Source organism: Natrix helvetica (genome assembly GCF_964273705.1).
Source record: "Natrix helvetica genome assembly, chromosome: 4".
NCBI classification, from domain to species: domain Eukaryota; kingdom Metazoa; phylum Chordata; class Lepidosauria; order Squamata; family Natricidae; genus Natrix; species Natrix helvetica.
This window is the reverse complement of record NC_138550.1, coordinates 39767981-39782402: the sequence shown is the minus strand read 5'-3', so window position 1 is coordinate 39782402 and position 14422 is coordinate 39767981. Positions and strand designations below refer to the sequence as shown.

Below are 14422 nucleotides of genomic sequence, written 5' to 3'. Positions count from 1 at the left end.
AATTGTATATAATGTTAGACTATAGTTTTATGTTACAAGCTATTTTATAAACCACCAAGAGCAGTATAAAATTAAATCAAGACAGCAACTAATGCAGAGATATGGTTGTCAATGGCTTTCTCAATTACAATTATCAGAAAGATTCAAAACAGATAAAAATAATTACAGTATGGAGCAAAGTAAAACAGAATCTGAACTATAGTTGTGTATCAATTATGAACATGTAATTTCTAAAATGTACAAATCTTATCTTCAAATTCAAATTCAAATCCATGACTTATTTTAAATGTATTTGTTTTTGAAAAAGGCATCTCAATGAATTATAGGTGAAAATTGACTTATTTCAACATGGCAGAACTTTGATTATCATAGTTCATTCTAGATAATGATAAAGGCTGACATAGCTTCAGGGGAATAGAATAAATAGAACATGACTCTGATCCTCACTTCTACATTTAAACAAAATGAAAGCAGGTCCATTGGACCTCTATGTGATGTCAGTGAGAATCATGTCTCATTGAAAGAGAACACTGTCAATCCACACAGTTAAGAGTGAACATGTACTCTTACTTAACAAAGTTAGAGGTAATGCAGAACTAAGCGACTAAAAGTAATGCAAATAATCTGTTTATTTCAATTATCTCTGATACAGTATGTCCGAATTTCAGATGTCTATCGTTTCATGCATAAGCTGATTCGTGAATTTCCATATTAGAAATAACTGAAAACCTTAGAAAAAAAATAAGAACATTTCAGTTTCAAGGGATTCAGTGATATTGTCAAGCTACTTATCTATCTACCCATTCTGTTGGGCCATCCTACTGGAACAATTATCAATGCTGTACATGAGCAACCTAAACTAAAGGTTAGGTTGTGAGACCACCTACTGCCACCAGTAGCCTCCCACCGTCCAGTACGATCCCACAGAGTTGGTCTCCTCAGGGTGCCGTTGGCCAGACAGTGTTGGCTGGTGACCCCCAGGGGGAGAGCCTTCTCTGTGAGAGCGCCTTCCCTCTGGAATGAGCTGCCCCCGGAGCTTCGCATAATCCCTGACCTCCGGTCCTTCCGACGTGCCCTCAAAAGTTGGCTTTTCCAGCAAGCCGGCCTGGCCTGTTAATTTTAACTCATTTTTAAATGTATTGTCCTATAAATTCGGTTTGTTTTTTTTGGATATGTATTTAATTTCTTTTTAACTTTTGGGATGTGTGTTTTTTAATGTTGTACGCCACCCTGAGTCCTTTGGGAGAAGGGCGGCATATAAATCCAATAAAAACAAAACAAACAAACATGAGCAACCTAAACAATGTTTTTGCATATTGTAAACATACAACACCAGCGTGTGTCCTTTGCTCAGATTGCCTCATCTTAGAAAAAACAAATAGTTTCTTGTGTAATTCAATGTAGACTCCCAACCATCACTTTTTATTTCAACCATGGTTGAAACAGAGAATATTCAATTTAGGCTACACTAGAGCATATTTATCTCTTTACCACTATTTTGTTCTTGTAGGGACTCTTCATACCGTCCACAAATATCTTTGCAATACAATGTCTGCTCCACAATAATGTTCACTTGGCAGAATTCAATGCCCTACATTTAATGTTTTTTATGATTTAGACAAGTTTTAATACAATTCTTTTTCTAGAATGCCTTTGTATGTGATAACTTCCAGATGCAACACACAACTGCCCACCAAATTGTAGGCAAAATCACTAAAAACTCTCTGGAACCTGGGTGTACATCATTAGGTCTCTTAGAATTGCAATTCTAAGCTTTCCTCTACACTGGCTAAGATATATATTATATACAGTGTAATATTAAGTCATTTGTGATTTTCTCCACAATTTTTTTTAAAAAAATACTGTATATATGACACAACTATGGTTATTACTCTTTAATTGGATAATTTTGCTCCTCAAAGGTGTGGTTTTTTGGTCTGACATATCAGAACACAATATTAATTCAGTAATTATAAGCATATTATAGAGATAGTGACAGAAATGGATGCATCCAGTTCTTCCACATTTATACTAATTGGTAAAGTCTGCAATGATTATGGCATTATATTTTAATGGGTTCAGTTGGACTGTGAATTTGTCCAGTGGGCAGATATTCATGACTATGTTCTCTTTAATAATATAAAAAGGTTTGAGATGCAAAACCAAGGCGAGAAGTTATATCTTTTTGCCCTTCAATTTATTTTTTAACACCCATTAGTATTCATATGGGTTTATAATGGGAGACAAATAAATCTAATTTTGTATATATTTTTCTATATTCTTAGCAGAAGCAACTTTTATTTTATAACTTTCTCATATTATATGCTACATCATTTTTCTGTCTTCTTCACTATTTTCTATTTGCATAATTGGGTCTATGAGAGTTTGTTGAACTACGGTTCAAGACTGAATAGTATTTAACAAATAATTGACACATTTGCTTTTTGTACATTTCTATACTAAGCCAATCTGACTATATATTGTTTTTTTAGACTTTTCTTTAAGCATAATAAAGGATTAGAGATTTAAAAAAAAATCTACATACATATATGCATGTAGCTCGTATTAACGTGTATAGATTTTGCTGGTGTAATAAACTGCATTATGAATTCATGAGTTTTAAGTAGTGGAAGTATATATTTACACAACAGTATGTCTGACATTATATCATTATTAGTTGATTATACTTGAAAGGACATGATACTTGCCATTGACAAAAAGCAAGGTACTTCTATCCAGAAATCTTTTCATTTTAAGTCATTGATTAAGATACGTCTAGTTTATACAAGGTCACTAAAAATATAAGATTTATTTATTTATATATATTTCGTGTGTTGAAATATTTACTATAACTTACAAACATTTATGAGCACGTGTAGTCCACCAGAAATTATAACCCTAATAACTGCTTAGAAAAAAATACAAAATGATAGGCTGTTAACGGAACTGTTCTAACAATAGTACACTTCAAAGGACACTTCAAAATCATTATCAAAGCCTACAGAATATGCAGATACACTATATACTGTGATTTTGTTTCAAAATGGTTTTGAGTTAAAATGAGTTCATGGAATGAAAACTTCTATTCAAACAACTCCATTATATAGAGAGATAGTTGAGAAAGAAAATAGTGAGTATCATATTTTCTTATAGTAGATTCTTAACCACACAAAGTTTGGAAACTTTGCCCAAGCTCTGTGAAACAGCTCTGGGACAAATAAGGGGTATCAGAGATTGGAAGGTTGGAAGAAGAAATTGGAAAATATATTTCCATTGTATATTAAAGTTTATTTTAAAATGTTTTGCATTTTTTGGTTTTATTTATATTATGTATCTTTTAAAAACTGTAACCAACCAAGAAACTTTTTGGAGTAGGGACCTCAAAATCAAACTATCAATCAATCAGTCTATGCCAATACATTGCTGTATTTATATATTTGTATATATCAGGGGTGGCGAACACGCGGCTCTTGAGCCGCATGCGGCTCCCGGCCAAAATGAATGTGGCTCTTTGCCTCTTATCATTATTTTGTATACTGTGGCTCTTTGCCAAGTTTGGATTTTGTCCCTTTCGGCGCTAAACCCAGATCGCGCGCTCCCTTTTGGCGCTAAACCCGGAAGTACGGTCTTGCCCCGCCCCTGGCGACGCGACGACGCTTGCCTGCGCTCCACCAGCTCGGCTGGGAACGGAGATGTTTCTCTGCTCAGCAATGTCTTCAGTGGAGTGGTGGCAGCCTGGCAGGCTGAGCCTGCGTCCCTTTCAGGCGCTCCGCTCCGCTGAGGAAACGTCTCCGTTCCCAGCCGAGCTGGTGGAGCGCAGGCAAGCGTCGTCGCGTCGCCAGGGGCGGGGCAAGACCGTACTTCCGGGTTTAGCGCCAAAAGGGAGCGCGTGGTGTGGCTCTCTGACTCTCACAGTTTAAAATTTTGGCTCTTTTTGTCGAACTTGTTCGCCACCCCTGGTATATATGCTGGTGTATAATTTCTGGTATTTTTTTTAAAAAATACTGTTTGTATCATAGACACATAATTAACCTCTATATAATTTATGTGATCTATTATTATATTCAAATTAAATATTAGCATTTATTCAAAACAATAAAAAACCCTGCAAAACTCAAATTTGTTTTATAGAGACTTCCTACAAACTAGTGCCTCATAAAATATCCAGCATACACAAGCAACATGGCCATGTTGCTGACATTCTGGGAGATGTAATGCCAAGAAAGTTTATAAAAACTGATGTGCATATATACTGACGTGTCTTTTTTTCAACATTGGGATTGAAAAGCAACCAAATTATTTCTGCAGTGTGACATATTAAAATCAGGTCATGTTAACTGATAACAAGTTTTTCCAAGAGTGTGATATTTCGTGTGTAATGAAGTATGGCTGGAAGTTTTCCTCATAAACTGAAGTCACCACTGAGTAGGCTCACTTGAAGCAGGTCATTGGTTGTACAGCCAAACCAAAGTAAGAATCAATTTCTTAATGAACAACCCCCCCTGCAAATATCAGCTGTCTGGAAAGTGGCCCTGTAAATTAAAATGCCAATTGTGTGGCATAAAAATAAACAGCTACAGGCTATACTATGAACTGATGTACAAAACGGGGGAAATGTTAGAATATGAGGCTAATTCAAGGGTTTCATTTTATTGTAGTCAAGACCTACTTTCTCATAGTACTTGATCTCGTAGTCCAGAATGACTCCATTAGGAAAAGCAGGCTCTTGCCATGAGAGGGCAATGCTGTTTTGAGAAGCCCAGTCCTTCCTGACCATACCTATCAAGGAGGGTGCTGAAAAGGAAAAGGATAACTCCAGGTTAAAGACAATGCAGTTTATTTAAACCATCATAAAGAGATAACTTGGAATGATGCTACATGATTTGATCAATGGATCCCTCTTTGAAAAACTAAATTAGTGGTGCTAGAATCATGGTGCATAAAAGTCAAGAGGATGATTGTGAACATGTGCTAAAAGCCCCACCTATTTGTACACATGTATATCGTCAACATATGTTCAAAAGATGGGCTCTTTCGCTTCAGGGTTCACGATATGTCTGGACTACTGTATGCCTGGACTACTGTAACAATCTCTACATGGGGCTGCCCTTGAAGAGCACATGGAGGCTTCAGCTGCCCTGAGTCCTTTGGGAGAAGGGCGGCATATAAGTCCAATAAACCTAAACCTAATATTCTCTGAATGTTTTTGAGCCCACTGCTCTGCATTAATAAATCTTACTACTTTAGATTAACTTCTATCAAATCTATATATTCTTCTTTAAAATCACTGTCTTTTCCTAGAATTGGGTGGCTCTCACATGATTCTGGGAAGAAATGAATCTCCTTTAAAAAGTTGCAGATAAGTGCTATATTTCTAGCTGCTATGCACCAAAGATTTTGTTGGAAGTGGATGTACCAACCTAATAAATGAACTTTCAAAATTGGATTCACTTAAAAATGTATTGAAATGGAACCCAACAAATTTCTCTAGTATGGAATGGTTCATATTGCAGCATTTCTTATTTCAGTTAGCATGCCAGAGTCTCATTCGTTATTTGAATTAATCAGATAATCAGCTCCACCAACACAGAACGGCCATGCACCCCATCCACAATCGAGAAAGAGCTATCAACCTGTCAATCCTTTCTGTATCTGGGCCGGCTGAGGTTTTCAATGTTGTCTCTAGTATGGAATGGTTCATATTACACTGTTTCTTATTTCAGTGACCATAAACATATTAACTATTATCCTGTAGAAAGATTGTATAATGAAACTTAAGAGCTACTGCCTCTTCAGGACATTTTTTTCAAATAATAGAGTGATTTATAATTGTTCATAATGCTAATTTTATGTATCAGCAACTGCATATGAAAGCAACGAATGTAGGAATTGTTATAAAGGACTCAAAATTTCCACAGAGCCTGATCTAAAAATGTGGATTTTATATTGATATCTTCTATACATACATGATTACATTTGTTTTTTATATTTACTATGAAAGTAGCCATTACATAGGATATACACAGAGCAAAATAAGAACTAACCAAGTTAATATAGAATTTTCATTCATTTTTGCCAAATGAAATGAAAATACCCTGTTCATAGTCAATTGCCACACTTTCTAACTCAAGGCTGCAACTGCCAAAAAGGTATCAGTTACATTTAGTAAAACAGTATAAATGCTTAATGGAACAGGTATAAGGAAAATATGCATAGGAGAGCACTGTGAATGAAAATGAAGCTCTATAAACATTTATGAAAAATGGAGAAAACATTGGAATAAGGGTATGGAGCCTGTAGCTTTCCAGATGTCATTGCCCACCTGCCTTAACTAGCATGGCCAATGGCCAAGAGTAATAGGAACTGGTCAGCAACATATTCAGGCTTACCAGTTCCACTACATATTTCTATAGTGATCTCTTAGGACACAACAAAGAAAAAGCTTCTCAATATTATTCTTTCATGTTTGCTTATTCTGAAACTTATTTAGTATTATTTATTTTAGCCTAGAATATTCCTTGTAAAAAGAAATAAAAGTTGCCATTTAAGAGTACTTTTTCACATACTACTATTGAATATAATATAACCTGTTGCACGAATTATGAAATACAAATATTTTAAATACATTTATAACATGATTAGGTTTTTGTGAAGTATCCATGTTGCAGCTTGTATTCTGTATCACACACGATTGAAATCATTTTATTAATATAACACTACACAGATGCATTTATAGATGCATAAATACCTAGATCCACATTTATATACACTATTTGCACTTTGAACAAATTCCATTTCCTAAAATACAGGTATTTGAAACTCCTTTGAATTTATCTCAGAAGGTCAAAATATAAATATTTAAATAAACAAATGAACAGATTTCACAATAAGAAAATATACTTTACAGTACAGATAATTTGGGGAAAATACTTTGAAAAATACATTTTGAAAGATACTTTAATTATTTTAGGAAAATTAACCAGACATTTAATTGTATAATTAATTTGCATAAAACAATTATATAATTAATTATTGATTAATAATTGTCCAATTTTGTTTTTAATGGGATATATATTTTTTAAAATATTTAAATAATAAAAACATAGGAAACAATATATTTAAAAAAAACAATAACTTCCAGTGCCTCAAACTATACATAATATACACTTAGTTCACACATTTACTCTTAGTTCACACAATTACATTAGATGCTAAAGGCAAGTGCTTCCTTTTTCTTAAACTCTGCAGTCACAGGAGAAAACATTTCTAGGAAAGAGATATGGCTAAGAAAGGATTCTGTGAAAAACCAAAGCAACCAATTTTTTTTTTCTGAGGATGTAATTGATTTAGACAAAAGAATAGATACAGCTGCAGGTTTATATGAAGCAGAGCCACACACCTCTGCTTTATTCTGCCTCACTTGGCTAATGCCACCTTCAAAACAACTATCCGCTAGCAGTAAAGAAGATGACACAGGTTTTGCAAGAATACATTGAATTTTATATATGTTAAAGCAATTTTTGCAAATGTAATAACTATATCCAGCCAGAATTTAATTGCTTCCGTCACTTGTCAACAATTCTGATTTGTATTTGTACAAAATAGGCCGTCTGTAAGCAGGAAAATAAATTGACACAGATTAAACACTGGCAGTCAACTATCACAAACTGTTTCCATCTACTATATCTTGCAATGATCTCAAACTATAATAAATAAATAATCTTTCAAGGAAGATTTTTGAGAAACTAGAATTTATCAAAACGTTCATTCTATTCAATTTAGACATTTCCTTGTATGATGCTATTGTGAAGATCTATTTCTATTTTATTATACAGATATTTAGGTACTCTAATTAGGAAGAAATTGCTTTGAGTATCTGATGAAGAGGATTATAAGATCCCTTAGTTATCTTCCAATAAATAGTTAATATCTAAGTTGCCATAACAGTCTTTGTTGGTTTTCTAGCACAACTACCCCCGTGGAATTTGTTACCTTGCTGTAGCCATCTGCCAGCTCACAGTTCTCCAATTACTTTTTGATAATGCCATCTGGAATTGTCAAAGGCCTTGCCAAAGTCACATTATATATATTGCATTCCCCTTATCCATCAAACCAATTACCCTGTCAAGGAAGGGAATGAGATATGGTTAGTGATGTTTCCTATTCCACTTTCTGAAGGGATGGGGAACTTAGAGCAGCCTTTAAAGATGAAGAAGTAGTGAAATAATAATATTCCTAAACTGTTACAAATAGGGGGAGGAAGCAGTATTACATTTGCCACCTTGAGTTACAAGGAAGAAAATAGATTAAAAAGGATTGACAGATGTCATTGAAACTCAATTAGCAATTGCATGCACTTCTTCTACTCAAGATGTTCTTTTTGTTTTACAATAGCCTAATCTGCTATTTTGATGTTTTGGTTGCCTGAAATAAGGGACAAGATAAGAACCCTCTTTACACATACACTGAACTTATTTCCAAATAAATAAGGAATAGCTCCCTCCTTAGGATTGGCTAGGATTAGAGCTGATTTAAGGATCGTTTTTATGATGGTTGTGAAGTGAGTCATTCTAGGTGGACTACATGGTTGCTTATCAAACGATGAGGGCATTAAGTGAATTCAGCATATTCAATGGGAATTTTTTTTGCTGTAAAATGGCAAATAAATAAATAAAATAATAAGCTATAGTCATGCTGTAATGAGTTATAATTGCAAGCTGGTTGCCAAGCACCCAAAATGCAGTCACTTGAGACAGTGTAATATTCTATGGCAGTTGTAAATGCTTTACAGCTGTAAAGTCATTCTTAATGACTTTGAACAATATTTAAGCAAGAACTGTCTGTAATGTGAAATACTGCACAAACATACTATTTTCATTATAGCTAAGTATAAAGAAGGGAACATGGAGAATGGAATGGTCTACTGTATAGGTATGCAGCTCTTCCTATTAAAAAAGACCTTGGCATGTAGACAGTGAGTGGTGTGGTTGCCTAGAAGTGAAAATGCTTGCATCCCACTCAGAAGGCGGGGTGTTCAATGCTAAGCAGTGACAAATGTTTCTTTCTCGGGGCATAAAGAGAAAATATCTCCTGGGAACTCTGAGTAGGAGTTAGGAGGGGCACCTGTTCACTAAATGCTTAGCTCCATTCAGTCATCCTAAGCCCATCCCAATAAAAGGGATTAAAGCAGAGCTGTCAAACTCCTGGCCCATGGGCTGGATGTGTCACATGCTGGCTACCCAGGTGTCCATTTTAGCGAAGGGGAAAAAAGTCCCAATATGTCATGTGACACCACTGTGATGACGTGACTTTGACACCCCTGGATTAAAGGATAATAAAAAGAAAAAAAATGTAGAGAGTAATGGGATGAAATCCAGTTCAACACTAACTAACCGCAAATGAAATAAATTAAAAAGTTTTATTTTGAGAGTAGATTTGTCATGACTGAATTTGTGAAGAAAGACTGGTAGCCTGGTGCTTTCCTGGGCATACCCAAATCAAACACCAACATTCTTAGAACTGTTTTATGTAAGTTGCTCCCTAATACATTTTATGAAAAGTTTTTGATTTATAGATGAAGCCATTAGAATTGTAAATGGACTACCTCTAAATAAATGTTTATGGATAGAGTGAAAATTAGAATTTATATTAGTGATTAATAAAGCAATATTTAAAGGCATCAGTATCAATTTTTGCTGATTCCAAAATGATAACTGACATTATTGTGCAAATGTTATTCCATATTTGTATCCTGGAATTTGATTCAAATATATAAGTCATGACATTTAAGTGATGATGTAATTATGTCTGTATTATAATTTTACCTCTGCTCCCATGATCTTTCTATATACTTCAGAAGTATACATTATTTTCCTCAAAAGAGTGTATTACCAGAAAAGAGTTGATAAGATTGCAGTTTAAGGGAGTAAATAAATCCCAGTGAACAGTGTGAGATATAATTCTGAGTAAACATGCAAATAACTGCTCTATGAGAGTAGAAAATTTGAGAAATATATAATCTGAACATGAGTAGGGGGTAAGTTTATTTGATGAATAAGATGTACTTAGAGGATATATCCAACCACTGTGAGATTAGAAGATTTTGATTTATTCGTTATCATTGACAGTAATCTTTCCCAGTTAGAGTGGTTCAGTAGAAGACCATACATTATTCATGCAAAAGATTCTGTCTTCAATCATTGTCATCTCCAGGGAGACTGAGAAACACACAGAAATCTTGGAAACATCATGGGTAACAGTGACAGAGACCAGTGATTGAGCTCAAAATAAATATAAGTGCTCTAAATTTAGGTGGTCTTATACCAATGTATTTAAGAAGCTGTCAGAAACTAATACATTTGGGCCTAATAAATGAATATAGATTAGGCTTTGCCATTGGGGCCAATTAATACTTTCTTTTTCCCTTTCCATTGGTTCTGTTCTTCATATCAGCCTGAACTTTCCAAGACTTCCTTCCATTTTAGACACATCAATCTTTCTTTCTTTAATTCTCTTTTGGAAGAGAAAAATGCCATGGAAATGTCAGGGAAAGAGTCTTTAAATATTTATGTGTCAAGATTACTTCTGCAATGAAACACTGCAGAATATTTAGAATATGTAACCCAAATTCGGTCACTTGCTTTGCATTTTGTACAATTATTTTATGTTATTTTATAATTGGGATCAAACAATAATATGGATAGATTAATATTATATATTGGATATAATGAATTAAAATACATTGTACATTCCTATTTCTTTATAAACTTTTACTATTCTGAAAATATGGTTTATGATAACAAGATTTTCATATTGAAAGTTTCCAAAGTTGTATGAAAATGTTTGATGCATATACAGTACATAGTCATGAATCAGCTAAATAAGAAACGGTACCAAGAAGAAGGATAATGATTAGGTACAGGTAGCTGGATCTTGTGAACTGATTTTTGGGAAGTTGGGTAATATCAATCTTGAGATAAAATGTTTTAGTGTATACATAACACTTTCTAAATACCTGAAAACATGCCACACAGATGACAGCCAAGACCTATTATCTTATCATATAATAATACAGGCATATTCATAGAGTAAATGTTTTTAGATCAAGGAAGACAGATTTTTGTTGGTATGAGCAGTTGGTAGTGGAAATTATTAGCAAGGTAGATAGTGAGGCCTTCCTCAATGTGAACAAGCAATGATAAATAACATTTTTGAAATGCTTTTAATTGCCAAGAGAGTATCATGATTGAAGTATATCTAAAGTCAATAAATACAGAAATACAGAATTTGGATTCAGAACCAATTATTCTACAAGATCTATAAGTGATGGCAAATGTTATTTATGTTGGATGTGATATTCTAGAAAATATTGTAAAACACTATTGAAACAAAATTTACGTTAGTCCATTTTTCCAGTAAGGCTTTGATAAGCCAGTTCTTTTGATGACACAATTAGCTAAAATACAGAGGAAAAAGTATTGGGTAAACATTTTCAAGTGTGCATATGTTGTGGCCATCAACACATTCTAAAAAAAGCTTTATTCCCAGCTACTTAATTATTTATTTTATGAATTCTTCTACAGTCATTTTGTTAAACTACAATACTAAAAGAAGTTTCTGCTCAACAGTGTGCATTTAACACATTTATCTTCAAACTTCTTTTTCAAGATTTAGCAGAATTAGCTAGATAACATAAAATAAATCTTGTTTCTCACAATTTGTCTCTTCATGTATAGTAGAATAATGTTCAGTTTCTATTCTTAAATGTATTCTATTCTATTCTAACATATTAATAATGATGGAAAATGCTATTATTCTTACACAAAATGACCAAACTTGATTTGTGTAACCAGATTGCAACATCTATGAACTTTACAGTAATCTTAAGAATGTCTCATACATTGAAATAAATACAGTCTGTTATTCATAATTTTTGGCTATTTCAGGGTATTGTAGCAAAACTAATTGTTATTTTGAAAACTATGCCAGGAAAAATAATATTTTTTTAAAAAAATAACTTTCTTAACAAGGGAATATTATTTCACATTCCCAAATAATCTGTTCTGCCATAGAAATTCAGTGCCTTCAAAGTAGAGAATGGTGCATTACTTTTTATATATATATAAATAATGGTTTCTATATTTGTCGAGGTACACACTATACTTTCTCAACCATGGAATCTCATTTGCTTTGCTAGTCACCTTGAATATCATGTGTTAGCAGGAATGTATGTAGTTTCCAATGTGTATATTTACCAAGTATTCACAATAAAATATAATAGAATTTGGTTATAGTTTCTAAATGCATTTGTTGTAAATTATTGTATATTAAAATAATTATAATTGACAAATGATTTGTCTGTACATTTATATATAATAGTATAATATATTAAAAATCAATGTATTTAAACATATATTAAATTATAGTTTACATAAAAATTAATTGAAATACAAGCACAAATAAATATAGAGAATTACATAAATTCACATACATATGTATATTAGTTTAAGCTGATTTAACCAACCATTTTCTCATTCCAATATTTATTTTATAAAGTTTTGCCTTTAAAAAAAATATCAACTTGGGAACAGATTTGCTAATTAAAATACTTTTTGCCCAGTGTTTATGATTAGAAATTGATTAGTTGTTAAGATTTTTAGTCAAAATTTGTTTTCTGGAGGCTAATGAATGCTAATGAAATTCAGATGAATAAATGCTACCTATATCTCTCAGATGATATCTGTCATAATATGCAGATTTAAGACAAGAGTTTTCTGCATAAATGTGTGACTTGGTTCAGATTTCACTAAAGTTTGTGTTTAGTAATCAATTCCTGTGCATTTGTCCTACTATCACAAATAATTCAGAGTCAAAGCATAATACCTATCCCTACCCTTATTATGTAATATTATTTATTTAGCACCTGAAAAAGACTATATATTAATGTACTTCATTTCATTGTTTATTTATTTATTTTATTTATTTATTTATTTATTTATTTATTTATTTATTTGACTTATCAGTCGCCCCCTCTCCGCAAAGGGACTCGGGGCGACGTACAATCAAAAACAAATATACAGATGTGACATGGAGGAGGTGACATCAATGCTTAACAAATAAGATTCCAATAAAAGCCACTAGGTTAAAATAAATAACAATAAATTAAAACAGTTAAAATAATTTAAAACCCCAAAATTTACATTTACCGTAATTAAAATTGCCAGGGAGGTTAGAAAGTTCTAGTTTAAGCCAGGCCGGCTAGTTGGAACAGGTGGGTCTTGAGTTTCGTGCGGAAGGAGCGTGTAAACATTGTTTACGTGTTCACAGACAATATATATTTCTGATCTGAAGGTTACATTTCAAGATTACATTTCCCACTTGGCTATCTTACTTCAATCAGATTACAAACAGTGCAGAGACAGAGAGAAGATTTGGATTCTGATGTTCATTTCTGCCTCACTACTAATTGCTTTCATTCTTACAATGTCTTAAGTTAAAACTGCTTAAACTAATCTCAGGCAGCTGAAATGTAAATTTTGTATTTGCAAGTGTATATTCTAAATTCTTATTTGGTAGTTATTTTAGACCTTTCACTTTTAGATTAACTCTCCTCAATATATTTTTGATTAAATCCCTTGAAGAAATAAAACCTAGATGCAAAAAACTACATGACTTCAAAATTTTTCATTATCACCTCACTATTCCCAAATAGTGGACAAGAAAGTAATTTGCAGAGATAAATGTACTACTAAGTTTGTTGAATGCTTGAAACATTATTTGTCTTTATATATGCTTGAAGATGGGTTATTTTTAATGAACACAATGACACCAGCAAGTTTCAACAGCAAAACAGCTATAATTTCAGGGAATTAAAAATGCTCTGTAAATCAGACTGTTTCAGAAAAAAAAACCTATTACTTAATAAATCTGCAGTATACACTGGAGGGGGGGGGGGTAAGTAAATCATGAAATCTTGATGCAGCTCCTATTCAGCAAGTATATAAAACAATATTCTAAAGATAAAATAGACCTTAAAATAACTAAATATAATTAAAACAGGTTTTTGTAAATAATGAAATATCATTAACTCTTGGTCTCTGCATGATATTAGGATTATTTTAAGTTCTTTTATTACTCAGAGTTCTTAACATTTGAAAACACAATGATTTTCAGAACAAACATAAAATTTTATATTACTAAATCAGAAGACAAATAGATTTTTTAGAAATATTTTGGAATATTCTTAATCTTCTGCAGTTCACATTGATTGAGCAGACCTTATTAAATTGGAGCTTCTTGCAAATATTTAATACTTAATAAAGGTTCAAAATAAAAGTTAGATTCTCTGTATTGAAAATCTGCAATGAAAAAATTAGCTTTTCAAGAACCACCTCAGTATTTCAGATAGTTATTATTTTATCTA

At 32.8% G+C, this 14422-nt stretch overlaps 1 protein-coding gene across 5 annotated transcripts in view; it reads right to left on the bottom strand.

Moving 5' to 3' along the window:
• The window catches only part of EPHA6 (EPH receptor A6), a 173260-nt gene that overhangs the window by 147152 nt on the left and 11686 nt on the right, over positions 1-14422 (bottom strand). For 4 of the 5 annotated variants that reach the window (XM_081951465.1, XM_081951463.1, XM_081951462.1 and 1 more), the window contains exon 2: positions 4670-4794. In XM_081951465.1, coding sequence (XP_081807591.1) covers positions 4670-4777 — 108 coding nt within the window. In that variant the 5' untranslated portion in view covers positions 4778-4794. Of the gene's footprint in view, positions 1-4669; positions 4795-7992; positions 8118-14422 lie in introns of those variants that run through there. The other variant, XM_081951464.1, reaches the window with a different exon arrangement.